At 38.9% G+C, this 16726-nt stretch overlaps 2 protein-coding genes across 4 annotated transcripts; one reads left to right on the forward strand and one right to left on the reverse strand.

Annotated features, from left to right (window-relative positions):
- Positions 1-133: 133 nt before the first annotated feature.
- Positions 134-2844, forward strand: LOC100879661 (Golgi resident protein GCP60). The gene is made up of 4 exons (XM_003700000.3): positions 134-652; positions 953-2010; positions 2092-2151; positions 2224-2844. Exons 1-4 carry the CDS (start codon positions 475-477, stop codon positions 2323-2325), a joined length of 1398 nt encoding a protein of 465 aa, XP_003700048.1. The 5' UTR covers positions 134-474; the 3' UTR covers positions 2326-2844.
- Positions 2845-3060: 216 nt separating this feature from the next.
- On the reverse strand, positions 3061-12037 carry LOC100879768 (uncharacterized). 3 transcript variants are annotated; one of them, XM_003700001.3, is made up of 9 exons: positions 11479-12037; positions 10213-10341; positions 9848-9979; positions 9630-9710; positions 9075-9302; positions 8603-8806; positions 8335-8529; positions 7027-8231; positions 3061-6884 (listed from the first exon to the last, which is right to left on the reverse strand). In XM_003700001.3, the coding sequence occupies exons 2-9, from the start codon at positions 10231-10233 to the stop codon at positions 6314-6316; spliced, it is 2637 nt and encodes an 878-aa protein (XP_003700049.3). In that variant the 5' UTR covers positions 10234-10341; positions 11479-12037; the 3' UTR covers positions 3061-6313. The 3 variants fall into 3 exon arrangements, with proteins under 3 accessions (XP_003700049.3, XP_076395782.1, XP_076395783.1); XM_076539667.1 differs by lacking the exons at positions 9630-9710; positions 9848-9979; positions 10213-10341; XM_076539668.1 differs by lacking the exons at positions 9630-9710; positions 9848-9979; positions 10213-10341; positions 11479-12037 and having other exon boundaries at positions 9009-9145.
- Positions 12038-16726: the final 4689 nt, after the last annotated feature.

The following is a 16726-nucleotide window of genomic DNA, read 5'->3' on the forward strand; positions in this document are numbered from 1 at the left end:
TAGATCCATTTATCGTTCAATGAAATATAAATTGTACGTCTATTAGTCTGAATATATAGTTTTTCATAAAAACAAACGAGTAATACCTAAATACTTTTAAGCGACATAAAGTTTTCAAGGAAAACGACATAATTAGGCCGTCACGGTTTTCGCGCCTAAGAATTATAAAACGCGGTGATCGATTATCGAGATTGCCTCGACGATCAGTCTCGTAACTCGCACATCGAATTTAAGATGTGGTAATTGACTGACAGATAAGGTTTTGCGTAGATCGTTGATACCATATATATATATATATATATATAGAATTGTTGTTATAATAAAAGTACCGGGTGTAGATACATTTTTGCACTTCATATTTTATTATCCTTTCGTTTTTGCAACAATTTAGGAAATGATTTTCGTAAATACTTTAAAGAGAGTAAGGTTAGGACAGCTGTAGCAACAGTGTTTGACGTGTCAGTGCAATTGCAAATGGCGGGCACCAATGGTGACATTTCCTTAGTAGGAAAGAAAATTGAAAAATTAACAATATCTGCAGAGAAACCGACAACGAATAAGAATGACAAAGAGAACGAGAAGAGATCGGAACCTTGTTTCTGGGGATTCGAAACTCGAGAATTATATAGAATCGCGGTTAACTTTTATAAAGGTGAGTCGATGATATCGATAGTTTACTAGAATAATCTTGCCATTCGGTTCTACGCATTGTATGAGGAAAATGACGTATCTACATAGATATACGTTATCACCTTGTTGCATTAATGGTTTTTTAATACTTTGAAAATTTGAAGTACAGAATTTTATGAGAACTTCATTCGTGATTGTTTCGTTGATTTTGTATACCTGCTCTCGTGTTCAGGTTGCATAGTAAATAGACGCGAGAATTATAGTTAAGAAAAATTTGTTTCATTATTTATGCGATATTTTGTCAAATATGATGTTATTGTAGAAAAAGAGGGTAAAGCAGTTCACCTGTCTTATGAAGACAAATTAAAATTGGTGGCTTTTACTCAACAAGTAACACATGGCAAGTGTACGGCTGAAAATGCACCACCTTTGGGTGTGTTGGATGTAATTGGAAGGGATAGGCGTTTAGCATGGCAAAATTTAGGAGATATATCTAAGGAACAGGCAATGGAAGGATTTATAGTTTTATTGGATAAGTTGTGTCCATTGTTTAGAACGGTTGTGGAAGCGCAAAGAAGGGATATAGAAGAGAAATTACGGTTAAAGAAGGAAGAGGAAGCCAGAAAATTAGAAGAAGAAAGAAGATTGAAAGAATTAGATGAGGAAAAAAAGAAAGAAGAGGAAGCTAGATTAAAAGAAGAGATTCAAAGGAGACAAATTCAAGATGCCTTAAATCAACAAACATATTACCAATTTAAAATGTATGCAGAACAACAATATCCTGGTAATCCAGAACAGCAAGGCGTGTTAATAAGACAACTACAAGAACAACATTATCATCAGTATATGCAACAATTGCGTCAAAATCAGTTAGTTATAGAAGAACAAACCCCAGATACAAATGATGTGGCAACAGAAAACGAAGAAATAAAAGAGCACAAAGAAACAAATGAAGCAGCTTCAATAAATGACGAAGATTCGGATGAGTTGTTAGAGGATTATCCACCTATTGCTCCTGCAGAGATGTGGACAAGGAAAGGAGTGGAGGAATTCAAAGAAATTATCAGGAGAGAAGCTGGTGATGCTGTTATTAAAGTTGGACATGGAGAAACTTTAACTGTTAGAGTGCCAACCCATGAAGATGGCACCTGCCTGTTTTGGGAATTTGCAACTGATGGTTATGATATTGGTTTTGGAGTATATTTTGAATGGTCAAAACCAGAATCAAATCAAGTATCAGTACATATTAATGGATCTGAGGATGAAGATGAGGACGATGATGATTATGAATCAAAAGAAGATTTGGAAAGTGGAGTATCTAATGATACCATTCAATCTGATTACAAACCATTGCCACCACCTATAAGTGTAGTAGTACCTGTAAGTATATAATTATAGCTTAATTAGCACTGAGCAAGTGATTTTACTAATTATTTTATGATCATATACTGTTCTTTACAGATATATAGGAGAGATTCACAAGAAGAGATCTATGCAGGAAGTCATAGATATCCAGGACAGGTAAATAAATATTAATTCAATATTAATTTTAATGTTTACTTTCAATGCAACTATGACTATGTTTTATTGCAGGGCGTATATCTTCTCAAGTTCGATAATGCGTACTCACTATGGCGAAGTAAAACGCTTTATTATCGGGTCTATTACACACAAAATGGTTACGTGAAAAATTAGTTCCACCGAAAGTCACTGCGATTCGCCGATCGTACAATCGTTGTGAACTAGCCTGTCAAATGGTCTGCCGATATTGCTAGTCCAACTAAACGAAGAGTCCTATATCTAATTTTCTGTTCATATAAAGTCAAGTGTTCGCAAGGAAAAGAAAATATACTTATTATTATAGTTATGTAAAGACACTTTATTGTTTAATATGGCAAGCAAAGTGGGCACAAGTAAAAGAAGAAGGTTCCTATTGTCCCCCTTCCTGTGAATGTTTATAAACGAGCGAAACAAAAAGTATGTAAACGTCGATAATACCGGTACACACGCATCAAACAAATTCTTCATATCCGATATATTAGTGTCGTATTCGATTGTATATTATGCCAGTAATGTATCGGTGATTCTAATGCATAATATTGTTTATCGTGGTCAGATTTTAGTCTATCTTTGTTATTATCTCACTCGTGTCTGTGTCTTATACTTTTATTAATACTGTCCCAGGTTTTAGAAAAATACATTGAAATTAAAATACTCGAGTATTTCATTTTTTAACCACTCGATACTTTTGACGCGTTAAACGGATAATTAAAGTCGCACGTGTTACGAGAAAATATGTTCCTTTTTCGTGTCAACGTTTATTGTACTATAACCATATTGTTTGTTTGTTTTTTTTTTACAGGAATGATTTGTATATCGTCATTAATAAGAATAATAATAATAGTTATATGCGCAGCAATATATAGTTACAGGCTTTTTTACGCGAACGAATACGCGCTTCCAATTATCGCATAATAATAGACAATTCGTCCTATAATAACAATTTTAATTAGAAGAGCACTTTTCTGAGACGGCATGGTTTTTTTTCTGTTCTGAATATTGCACGGCAATAAGGATTTCGGTTACACCAGGGCTTTAAAATACATCGCGTATTTATTTAAAATTTTGCACGAACACCAAAGCGATAATCAACGAAATTCCTCTTGGCGTGCAATCTTTGTGGTAGCCAAATCTTCATGAAATATATTTGTTTTTCTTAATCCAAATGTTTTGCTCGGTCAAAAATTCGTAGTAAAGTGAATTTTGAATCCGTATTAATATTATAATAGTTTGGCGTTAAATTGTTTTCTGTTATCGATAAGTACCGTTCGATTTTTCGAATTTAAATCACACGTTTGGTATTGAAATCGTCGATTAATTCTTAAAGCCTAAATTTGCCTCTATGAAACTATGAATCGATGAATTGTCAAATGTTAAAGGCGCGAATGGTTCGTTGGAAGAGACACTTTCGATTTTACCACGGAAATTTTAATTAATCAATACATATCCTGTTAAATAAATCGACGTATATTTATAATAATTGCGCCATGATTTTATTTCTGAATAATTAGTGTATCAATTTTTAAATAAGTTCTATCGTATCAAATTTTAACGGAATATGAGTATCGTTATAAAAAATTTAAATTTAGTTGCAGCAACATTAACCGCAGTACATCCGCCATTATGGAAAGTGTCTCTACGATACAGTGTCCGTTAAACGTACACGCGACTGCAACGTAGGCTTTCTTTTGCGAAACAAATGTTTCCGCAGAAAAGCCTATTGTGCTCGGTATTGTACCTATCAAAAAGTTCTATTGTACGCGGAATAAAAAATTGCCATACATTATTCGTTTTACATGTAAAACTTAAATAATAATCACGCGCGTTATCCTGAGATGCCTTAACAATTATACAATTATCGTGAGTATCGAAGATTTTCTTATCACATGCTTCATCATTTGTCATTTAACGAATTGTAACGTTCGTGTGTTTAATATAGAACATAAATGCAGTTGGAGTATCCAAACTCTTGGCTGATAGTATATGTTCGCGCGGCGGCTACCATTTAATTTTGGCGCCAAGCGAGGACGCCAGCGTAGCTGACGCCATCTTGGCAGAACGCGGTTTGATTTGCACAAGTGCGGACGTGAGCGATGTACGCGTGTGAAAAATTCAAGAAATGTGGTGATATTTGTGGAAAAACCTGCCGTTTTAAGGAAAACTTCAATTCCGGAACGTAAATCTACTGGTTGGGACAATTTCTGAGGGAAATTTCGCCGCTGTTCATCGTTTTCAACAAATGGTGAGTGAATACTATTTCGGCAACTAGCCATTTACGATGCATGTAATAAGTTTCAATCCATTCGATTGAATTTTCTCTCGTTTATACAATAAAATTATATGGTAAATATACATATGGAATATTCGTACGAATATATATCCTTTCCCGTCTTTGAAGGAGGTAACATATTTTCTTTCGAATGGATTGACGTAAATCGTAACGTACATTAACGTTACATTTTTGTCGGTAGCATTAATCGTATTGAATTACACGTACACATATATGTATGCACATATGGACTTCGAAATCCGGATTAACTTATCATAGACGAATATTATCGTGGTATAATTAAGTCGTGTAGTACTGAATTGCTGTTACTAAGTCGTAGTGATTAATATTAAGTAAATTTTTGTCATGTGCGTATTACGATCGTAAAAAGCGCCGGAACTGTAAACTCCCGCCATATTTAGATGTCGCTGTAAACTGCGTCGTTTAGACACAAGTGAAATTCTACCAAATATCTAATAAAAACTGTTCCAATTAAATAATACTATTTAACAATAGCCTTTCTCATAGAAAACTACCGTGAATTTATGATCTTAATTATACCACGACCATGTTAATAATAATTGTTATCAATGATTATCACGATCAGCAATTGGCATCGATACACATTATCCGAGTATATGAAAAATATCTTCCTAAAAGCATATAACGGTGCGTTTGTTCTTTCGCGACAATTATGTATAATAGTACAATGTATATACGTAACATACCGTCTAGTAATACAAAGATCTCGGTGGAAACATTGAGAGATCGATAAAAACAATAAATCGTACTTGTACGATATTTTGCCTCGTCTCTTATGTTAGCTTCTCGCGAGCAAACGTGTAGACAAAAATATATAATGTATATGTATACTTTCGTATCTATGCACGAAAAAGCGAAGACTTTCAATCGTTTCTTTCCTATCGGCACGGATTATCCTTCTCGATCATTCACGTTCGAACCCGTTTAAAAACTACAGTTTTCTCTTTTGCGTTTGAGCGGACGATTTTTTTACAAACATCACGTTCACTATGAATTGACATCGCGATACATTCGATGCTTTGCGTTTTTTTTTGCAGGGTCGTATCATATGCTCGATATCATACGATACGATATTGGATAGTCATTGAATGATTTGGTCTAATATGTTGCGCAAAGATTTATAATACTCGGGTCAAGTTGTGACGTTTTTCCACGCGATATCGCGTGAATGGACATTTGGCGACGATTGAACACGCGATATCGCGTGAACCTTTTACTGCTTATTGCAGAATTCTTTTTGGATACCTTGATACATGCAAGGCAATTCCTATTGGCATCTTCGATAGCGTTTCACGCCTTCTTTCTTCGAAATCTAAATTGACGATCTATCGTGTAAGCGATGGGCTGATGGAGAAATTTAGAAATTTGGAAAGTTGAAAATTTAGAGATTCGGAAATTTAGAGTTTCATGGATTTAGAAATTTAAAAATATACAAATTTTTTAAATGTTGAAATTTTTGCATTTGGAAATGTAGAACTTTAGGACGACAAATTTTCAAAGTTTCAAATTAAAAGATCTCTACTCATCAAAGCCCAACACTGCTTTGAACCATTACCATTCCTCAGAAATTTTAGGAAGTCCTAAACTCTTCTTCTGCTTATGTATCAACTCACTCAGCATATACCGAGTCCATTTTGTACATATTGACCAAAGAATCATCTGGCAATCTCCCTAAAACCTCCAGCGAATAGTATTAAGACGGACACATTCAGCGGACTACTAGCTCGTGCCACTCGTATTTACAGGATCTTGAACCGTGAAAAGTAGGACGGATATTTACAGTTATTTTCTATTGGCTTAAATATTCCTTCGTTATAACGACGTCTCCATGTTCAAATTCGTCCACTTGTTATTCTCCGTTCTGTAATCTTCGACCCTGCCCGTGAAACTCCTGCGAAAATTAGCGTCGGGACGTACAGGTTTCGCTCGTCTCTCCGTCAGAGAACGGGTCAGTTCTTTCGAATTTTCTGTCGAAACACTGTCGGATGTTTGATCGATCTTCTCGTTGCAACCCTCGTACGGCGGGAAAGATGTCGCGTGATGGTAAACGCGAGCCGACGTCTCGTTCTTACCGAACTCTATGGCGTCCATAGAGTTCGTGGACGCTGAAAACGCGTACGGGTAAGGATGTTGACGATCCGGGGGACAGGAGAAAGAGGAAGGATGAGAAGAGTCCGAGTAGCGTTGTCTACGAGTATCTTGCATTCGACGACGGGACTTCCGGTCGCAAGTTAGGGACCGTCCCAGTTGGCCGAGGACTGTGTGGCCGGGTGTCTCCTCTGTGGGGCTAGAAGCCACTTCCTGTCGGGTTTGAACCACGTCTTTTCCGCCAAATGGGTCCCCTGGACACACCTCTTGAATCGGGCTCGCGAAAATTAAGGTTCTGGAAGGAATATTTGGAAAATTCATTAAGGAAGGTGGAATTTTATATCAGAGTTTGTATGGCCAGAAGTTTTTAAATTTCGGAATACTTCTAAATCCAAATCTCCCCACTAAACGATTAGCCAAAACTTACCAGAACTTACCTAGTGTTTTCCCGCAGCGATTTCCCATCTTCAGCCTTATCGTACTCCAAGCTATCAGGCTTCTTTCTCTTCCCAACAGCTCCGTCCAAACTTTCCCTCGATCTTGAAAAGAAATTAAACCTGCCCTCCCCATTGGTTGCGCACACAGGGACGCAGCCTTCGTGATAGCTAGCTCGTACCCTACGACGTCTTTCTACCTCCTCGTCCTCTTGATCAGACAGACTCTGAAGCTCTCTAGCCGTGATCAACGTGTAACGTCTATTATTCTGCTTCAAAATCGACTTCAGACAGAAGTAAGTTTTGGAGTCGGGTAGGGGAGAGGTCTCGTTCGACATGGGGTTAGCTATGACCCTGCTTCGACCCGCTGACCTCTTCGGTATCGCTCCTCTGCTGGCGTCCACAACTGGCCCAGACTGGGTGCTAGTTTCGTCCAGAGAACAGAGAGAAAATCTGAACCTCTCTCCTCTCGGTTGTCCATTATCCGCATTCCAATTCGTTCGTACCCTCTCCTCCTCGTTAACTTCCTCTTCGTGTTCGCTCTCCAGAATATTTCTCAAACTCTGCCCGTTCAGTCGAAGAAACTTGGTGTCGGTTTCCATCAGCTCCGATCGGAACCTGAGGTTAGGTTCAGACATGTCCCTGGGCATAACGTTGCTCTTCTCCCTTCTAATATTCTGAGTCCCCGAAGTTCCAGGTTCTATTTGTGCGTTTCTGGAGATCTCCGAGTTCTCCATTTGTGCCTCGACTAGGAATTTTCCGCAGCTTCCGCATCTGCCTTCCGTTTGAGTGACATAGGTGCAGACTGGGTGCATTTCGATGGTAGTTTGTATCAGTGGTTCTCTGGCATTTGACTGTCCAGAGTCGTCTTGTCTGGTGTCTTCGTTCGCGGAGACATCGATGTGGCAAGGACAGGTGCATTCGCGAGATTCTTGTGAATGGTGCGGGTTGTCGTTGTTCGGTTCCTGGTTGATGCAACCTTGTTCGGCTCGTTGATAGAGTAAGGCTTCGGAGTAACTGGGTACCATTTCCGTGATGGCCGGGTCCTGGGGGCGGTGGTCGGGAGCTGGATCCATGAGGAGAGCTTCGCTGTAACTGGGTGCCAACATGTAAGAGCCGGGTTGGTTGATGGTCTGCTGGCTCATGGACGCGTGTATCGGCTCGCTTCCGCTTGGGGTGTCGTAATTAATCCCGAACAGTTTGGTGATCTGGTGAAGAAGGATTTTATTAATTTAATAGTTAAGTGCATTTGTACGATAAAGGAGTTATAGTTAGAAATCCAAGAATCGAGGAATTTAAACTATTTCGTACCTGATAATCCGCATACTGGGTTTTGTACTCTATAATAACTCTCAAAGGCCAGCTAAGCAGCAGAGCACTCAGACACCAGTACACGTAGCGATTGGTGAACCAAGGATTACCAAGAACAGCTACTAGGGTTGTAGGATTTAAATTGTATCCCAGATCCAATCCCTCTCTCATTTCCATATAATCGTCTCTCAGCTCCTTGAAACAATATTTCATACTAATCATTAAAAACTTCAGTATCAGACCTTCGATTGATTGTGCATTATCGTACTTGTTCGGCAAAGAATCTCGATCTGGCTTCCTCGAATTCAGTCGCTGATCTCATGTTCGAGAAAGCGAACCCTTTACTAAGATTAATCTTTGTAATTGGCACTTTTGGGTCGAGAATTAAATCTTTGCTGATATCCTTCACGCCGCAGTAATCGTAATAATAAAATGACGTTGCTGCGTGCGTGTTGATTCTCTCGTAGTATACCTGAAAGATGGTCAGCGTTAAAAAAGAAGATGGATCGAGGATAGATGGACCATTGGGGATGAAAAGTTGTTGGAGAACATATGACTTCTTGAGTGATATTTTGAAGATCCTAGGAATGATAGAATTTGAAGCGTTAGAGAATGGTCCACCTTTCCTCGTAGAACGTTTAATCAGGCTCTCGCGAAGCGTATCAACGATTTACCATCCCGCGACATTCCCTTCGTCTGGATTACGAGATATGCGTTGCACGTTGCGCGATATGCGTTACCTGCGTCGTAGTGTAATTGTCTCCGTTTCTGTACCGCGTAATTTGTCGTTTCCTGCGAACGTAATGGTAAGAGACAGCTTTCCACCAGATCGTGGGCTGAGCCGATTTTAATTGCGACAGCTTCGATAGGACGCTGTCTTGGCTCTCCGCGTGCAATAGATCGATCCTGATCGGCGAATGGTAACATTCCACGAGGTAAACCAGGTATAACATTCCCATAAACGCCACCTGAAACATAAAACATCATTTTCCTTTCTAATTAAATGCGATCGGATACCAGATAGTTTGCACATTTTTTGGTCTCCGTTTATTTATTTAAGCTTTCAGAATTTTTGATAATTGGGTGGTTAGATTGTGGACATTTGATGAAAGAAAAGCATTTAAAGAATTTAGATTGGGGACTCGACAATTGGGGGTGGGAATTTGGAAATATTGAAACTTTCAAACAGGAGACTGTAAAAATTTGTAACCTGCATCGTATCCAAATGTGGTATACTCGATCAGAGCTAAATTAGGGAAGTATAAATTTAGTAGCTGAAAGCATTCCATACTTACGGGAATATAAATGTACCCATCGTCGCAGGGTGACACGTGTCTGGTACTTTTGATCGGATACCTCGAATAATTGATCACCACCTACGAATAATCCCATTTCCAGTGAACAAGAAGACACGTATCGTTACGATCGATCGAACGGACTAAATCTGACGATCCTTTTCGATAGTGAAATGCTACTCGAACAATAATTCCGTAATGCAGAGGAAGTGACGTACCTTGGTGACATTCGCGCATCTACACCACGTCACTGCGGCAAGGCATCCGTATATTAACACGGACAACACCAAACATTTGCAATTTGGTTCTTTTTGCAAAGCCCCGCAAAGCGTTTGGGAAACTGGTCGCTGCTGTACAAACGTAATTCACATTCAGTATTCTTCGTCGATAGATTTCCACATCGATCCTTTACAAAATTCTCTAATCGCGAATTCCAAATTTTTAACTTTAAAGTTAGCAACTTTTCTTTCGAATAATTTTTAATGCAAAATTGATTGATTAATATTTAACGAATGTTCAGAAATCTTTTTAAAATTAACAATATCTTTATATAGGAAAATAGAGAATAGTTTTCGAAACGTACTTCCTCGTTTTCTCGATTCATCGTTGAAAGAATTTGAGCCACTTCCGTTTGTCTTAGGTCAGAACTCGAGCTTCTCCATTTCACGAATACTCCACGCTCTCCTTTAGTTCCTCGTTATTCTCCTTTGTTCTGTACTCGCAAGAATTTAATTATTTGCCGTGACGTTGATCAAACGACTGGTGTTTCGAACGCGATGTTTATCGAACGATAAACTCATAGTGACTTCGTAATTAAACGCATTATTTCGTCGATAACAACGTTATAATCGATTATTGTTAGGTACTTTTGCTGATCGACGGCCTTCGAAAGTGTTTAATTCATCCATAAATTCTATTCAAATGTTATTTCGTGTATTCATACCGCGTTTAACGCTTTGTTTCAAATTCTAAAGGTTCGTAAAAGCAACATTTCAATTGCTCAAATTACATCCTTAACGATCCTTAATCACCTCGATAAAACCGCGTGCTCCATTCTTTTAATAATCCACTATACCCGCATCAAGGAATTAGCGAGTAAAAATAGAAAGAACCTTCAATTCAAGTCGGAAGACAAATATAAATCTACACGAAAGACAATAAATTAATTACTACTACTATTTCTGTGGAATCGAAGAGTAATAATACTAAAAGCTATTCGAGTCACAAATACCAGTCAAAGAGTTAATCGAGCACCATCGTTCCCGCCTTTTAATCACGCAACTTTTGCACGTCTCTTTTGCGCTACGATCCTAAGATTTAGAATTCAATGATCACGATTATGGACAACGCGCGGGACATGTAAGGGCAAATGATCACAGATGCTGATCAATTTTTCGACTTAAAGGTCTAGAATTCTTTAATTTCGAAATTTATATGTCATCAAGTTTCCGAATTTTTGAGTTAGATTCTAAATTTGCAAAGATTCCTTGACTAGTAAATTTATTTTGGAGCTTGTTTAATGTTCGAGTCTCAAGTTGAAAAATGTTGAAATCGAAAGGCGAGCCGTCGCGTCCCGCGCGTATCTGCCCGGCGGGCAGATCTGTCCGACTGCTCGTAGAAAGGCAAATCGGTGATCAATAAAAGAATCAAACTACGTTCGAAATAACGATGTTTGCCCGTCAGTTAAAGGTTAACCATCACACACGCGCGCGGCACCTCTCGAATGCCGCTTTGTCCACGCTTCATCGTTCATCCCTATGTAAGAAATAAAATCGATCGCGTGTCGAAGGGGAGCGAAAGAAGGGACGAGACGATGATCGAAGCAGTGTCTACTTATTTTTAGTCGTACTTTGTCGTCCTTTCGCTTCGAAACGTTTGCAGGACGCCCGTCGCAGCACTTTTGCTTCTCATGGCACTCTCGCTAGGATCCTCTTCGATCTCCCGTTCGATCGGTATGTCGATAAAATTCCTCGCGGTCGAAACGAAGACCTCTAATCGACGCACACCGTCCGACCCACGCGTCCCGACGCACCCCTAACTTTCGGCTGGATCCACCCCGTACCTAACCCGCGGGCTAACTGACACCCATCATACACCGTAACGGCGGACGCATCTCTACTGACGCTCCGAACACCGCTTCGACGTCGGCGTCGGCGTCGTTCGCAGCGTCGGCGCTGTTCTTTCCTACGCTTTTCGCGGCTGCGCTCGCTTCCGCGTTCCTGCGTCCTCCACAGCTTTTGCCGCCCTTTGTCCTCTTCCCCATTCACCGAAGTACGCGTGCCAGGACGATCGACACCGCACGAATTATGGGCTTGTTAGAAACATCGTTCGGCGCGAATATTCACGAGCTTTATAATACCGCGTTTATCGATGATGTGGACACATCACACTCTCTCACCAGACTGATGTCTGCTCTTTAGCATTACAGTCATTTGGTCATATCATGCCCATTACATCATGAATTATTATACGATTAACCTTTCCGACTTTCATTACCAACAGTAAGCTTGCTATAAAATATACCGAGTCGTGAAAATGGCAAAGCTTCTCGATTTTCCCTAACGAGATAACGCAGAAATCTCTCCATTTAGCCCATTAGCGAACCGTTTCGCAATTTATATAGTTCGCACCCCCCGACACAGTGAAATTAACACCTATATCGTTTGTCCAACGCGACACCGAGTTAACGTCTCAGTTTTATGAACTCATTTCCGGTCGTGTTGCGGCATATAGATCCGCCGGCGGATAACAAAGCGCGAGTCTCCTAGCGTAATGAAATTTAATCTGGGAAGCTTTTACATTTTTCTGAAAGGGGTCGAGAACATTGTATGTCAGCGATGCCGTTCTACTCGTTATAATGAACTTCGACGCGGCTTATTTAATTAATTATTTTAATAAACCCTTTTTCAACATCGGGTCTTTATCCGTAGAACGGGGACAAAGGAAATGTTAACACGGTATTACCGTGTAAAAATAATTAATACATTTATTTCGAACAAACGAATGTTTGGTTTTTTAAGGATATATAATTGTCGAACAATTTATTTTATTGTAATTACTCCTGCAAATGCTTTCAAACCAGCACTGATATTGTAATAGTAATGCAGGCTGGAATTACAGGGTTTGATAAAGATCTACAGTGATTGACGTTTTCACGCGTGCACGCGTTGACTGATGATATTGGTTGCACGCGATTGTACGAGCAGATGAAAAATGTTAATACCCCAGGGAGTATCATTAGCATAAAAGGATGAAATATGATTGATGCATAATGCATTAAACGGAAGGGAGGCAGGTTCCGTGATAGCCTATCATTTTGTAAATGCATGCTACACTTTATGCCACGTTCGACGCTGTACAAGCTGTTAAAAAGGAATTGAATTTAATGTACAATAACCGATTAGGAAGGGGATTCAAGTATGATGTATTAGAAAATTATTTCACGTAACAAGTTTTTATTATAAAAATCAAATTAAGTCGTCCGTGTTAGAGACATGAAAAGAAATCGGTCGAGAATTATTGTTCAAACAACACGACCTCACGGACTAAACAGAGTTAGCAGTAAAAGAGACACATATAGCTAGATCAGTTTCCCAAACTTTTCTAATTGGAGAACAGCTTTCGGGAATTGTAATTTATCGCAACCCACACGCCTATAATGCATTAGTATTGTCTGAAAGTTCAACCATTCCCAACATCTCAAGGACACAATATTTCAAAATTCTGAAATCATTAGCAAAATCTGAAAATTCCAAAGTCCCAGAACTCCAAAGTCTAAGTAGTCGAAACCACTCACTCAACTCCAATCATCGGTGTACCTGAACCTACATTTTTAGAATGTTCGAATCCCCCGACGTATCCCATTATTCGATCGCGTGACTTTTCGGACACCCTCTATTTGTTTTGTGCCCACGTTGGATAAAGGCAGGTTTCGGCGCCGTCTCGTCGGGTATCTATTGATTGCAATTTGAGATGATGGCAGACGGTGGAACGCGCATGTAGCTCTAAGCGTCCGTGTCGAGTTATGCGTGTTTCATCCCTGATGTCCTTTCTTAACGGCCACCAACAATACCCTATCCTCCGGATTATCCTGGGAACAACAACGGCTGTACACGTGTCGCTAAATATTTGACCAGCCGATTGGGTCAAACATCTACCTTTGCTCCTCTTTTTAATTAAACAAAAGTGTATCAATGCATTTGTTTATTGTTTAGAATTGCAATAGTTATTGTTTAGAATTGTAACAGCTATTGTTCGCTTTTAAATAATTGCAAGCCAGACACTTCATAACGTGTACTTATACCACGGTTTCATACGATAGCAATCGTGTGCCTACATAATTATGTGACACCGTCATTGAGGTAATTGGGGATATTGCTTGATTTAATATCAGTTTAGCCGGTCGGATTATTATCGAGTTATATCAATGACATTTGCTTTATTCTTTCTTTCATTAAATCAAATTTCCACTATGTCTCGCTATCCAGCAGTAGTTTCTTTTAATTTCCTTTTGCTAAATGCACCAAGTTTAACTGGCGCCAGAGAGATTATGTTTCTCGCCAATTTTCAGTTTTACTTATTATATGCAAATGTTACATATATCTTGGGAGTATGTACCGGGTGTTCCCCCTACACATTGAATATCACCGTCAGAAAAGATAACGCTGATAAACAGATAATGTCAAACAAACCTGATAAAAATATGTCACCGATGTTGAGAGTAATTTTTAACGTCCTAAATATGTCAAGCTTTAATTCTGTAAGAATAAAATTAATATTGTATATTTGATTAACCTTGCTTTGCGATTGCAAAAGAGTCCGCATTTTGCAACGTGCGAGAATTTGGTTCCGAAAGGAAAACTGTCGAGTATTTTCTGTTTGTTGTTGCGTTCGATTCTTTGAAATGTTCTGGGTATCCTTGAACGCTGCCGAAGTAGGTCTTCAGGCGCCGTTTATCCGCCATAAGAAAAGCGTCCCGGGATACATGCTAGAGTTCCCCTAGGGAGAAAAACAGAATAGACGTCAGACGTTGGTCCGAGCGCCCGCTGTTCTGACACCGTTTTTCCAATCTTTCGTCAACGATATTTTCTCCCCGTGAACTTGCGGAATTTTGTGCAAAGATCGCGTTGCACGAAATTAAATATTTTTTTAAGGAATGGTAGACTAGTTATAAATAAATCAGTGTATAAGAAAGTAGTAACCAAAGATTTTACTGAACAATTTTATAATAAATTTCTTTGATATTATAGAGTATATTATTTTACCATATTGTCGACAGAACGGAGGGTTAATTCTCTTGTTTCATACCGAAATCATTTATCGTACCATTTCGAAATCCTATAATTTTAAAGAACAATGGGTATTACAAAACGAGCACGAAAACTAATTGAACGAACAATTATAACGATCCAGCGAGGTGAACAGGTTCCACGAATTGAACTTTCCGTTCCATTAGCTTTTCATTATCGAGATTCGAATAAAATAGGAATAGGAACGATTCGAAGTTGTTTTTCGCTCGTTTTTGCAGTATATCTCGTGAAAGAGCAAAGTAACTGCTCTCTCTAGCGTGAAGTGTTTTACACTCTTAAGGTTTTCAAGGGTACGTGTCAGATTTCACCGTCGAAAAGTCTTCAGCTACCGTTCACAGTACGCCTATACAAGATTGTTCTTATCGCGTTTGTAAATATTTATGTTGATATGTTTTATAATCTGTTAAAAAATTTGCAAGATTATATATTTAAGAGAAGTTAAAAAAATATGCAATTTTTGTTTGTTTCGAAACTGGAAATCTGTGAAAATGTCGATATTCACGGTTTGTCGATTCGTGATACGGTTTATACAAATGTACACGGTGCATATTAACGCGACCCGACAAGATACAATCCTATTTTTTGGATCACTGCCAAAACCGCATTTTCTCTATAGTTCGAATCCTTCGTATATAGCGATCGTTATCAAGGATTTCGTTTACATTGATCAATTTTCATTTATACCTTATTTTTACCACTTTAGGATTTTGAGAAATAAAAATTTTTAGGACTTCAGAAAGTCACCAATTGAAATTCCTGATAAATTAAAAAAATAACACATTACATTTCGCTAAAAATTTTTCAGGAAACTACATTTTTTATGAATAAATCTTGATATACATATTATTTTGTCGAAACACGAGTATCTAATTGCAAAAGCGTGTCCAATTACTCGTTGAAAGGCGTCGTATTTAGGACACCCTTTTATTTTCCTGGCAACATTGTCTGAACAGAGCACGTCACATACGATGTGCTGATTAAAATGGAGCAAGACTTAATTAGACCGGGTATCATCATTAGGGAAAGACGTCGTACTCGATCTCGATAACGCGTCTCTGCTTGGTCAAGAACTCATTTACGTAACAAATTTTTCCTGCTTTTTTTCTTTCTCTTTTTTCATCCCCTCGTCACGGATACATCCTGTGAACTCATCCTGGTGGAACGTTTTCTCTACCCTTCTGGAACGCTTGTTTGGACATTATAGCACCGGGGGTACGATGAAGGGAAAACAATCTTGAAACATCCCTTCTTCGTTACCCTTCCAGAAAATAATCGTACATTATTCAAGTCTTATGAAACTTTTATCCATGAATTTCTGACAGTTTTCTAATTAAAACGAGACCAGACACGACTTTGTTTTCAGCTTCTATTTTCAGCACAAATTAGGGAATTATCTTTTAATTGCCGAATTAAATTGCTCCTATTTTAATCACCTGTGTTGAAATCCTTGTAAAATATCGATTCGATAGTTATACTAGCGAGCAGAGTCGATCGGCACGCAGTTTCTGTAAACAAGTACAATATCAAGGTGTTGATGCACTCTCTGACCGTTCGAGGCAGAAAAGAAAAAAGGTGGCCTCTGATATTGTGCAATGGGAGGCAATCGAACGGAAAGTGGCGATGATCCTTGTACCGTAACTAATCGTCACCCTCTGGCTAGCCTTGTCCATGAAAAGGTGGTGCAAGTTGGAGCGCGAATAATGCGCATGCATGCACTTTGTATTTATAGCACGAGCGTATCGCGTGGCGAAAATTTAAGTGGCTGAAATCTAGTCTCTGAACCTTTCT

This window comes from Megachile rotundata, chromosome 14 (genome assembly GCF_050947335.1).
Source record: "Megachile rotundata isolate GNS110a chromosome 14, iyMegRotu1, whole genome shotgun sequence".
Classification (NCBI taxonomy): Eukaryota; Metazoa; Arthropoda; class Insecta; order Hymenoptera; family Megachilidae; genus Megachile; species Megachile rotundata.

Excerpts from the sequence above, each read along its gene's own strand:
- LOC100879661 (XM_003700000.3), top strand. The coding sequence starts at position 475 with ATGGCGGGCACCAATGGTGACATTTCCTTAGTAGGAAAGAAAATTGAA. Across the intron at positions 653-952 it reads CGCGGTTAACTTTTATAAAG|AAAAAGAGGGTAAAGCAGTT; the intron begins GTGAGTCGATGA and ends ATGTTATTGTAG. Across the intron at positions 2,152-2,223 it reads GTCATAGATATCCAGGACAG|GGCGTATATCTTCTCAAGTT; the intron begins GTAAATAAATAT and ends GTTTTATTGCAG.
- LOC100879768 (XM_003700001.3), bottom strand. The coding sequence starts at position 10,233 with ATGAATCGAGAAAACGAGGAA. Across the intron at positions 9,711-9,847 it reads GATGCGCGAATGTCACCAAG|GTGGTGATCAATTATTCGAG; the intron begins GTACGTCACTTC and ends GATTATTCGTAG. Across the intron at positions 8,530-8,602 it reads CGAGATTCTTTGCCGAACAA|GAGCTGAGAGACGATTATAT; the intron begins GTACGATAATGC and ends TATTGTTTCAAG.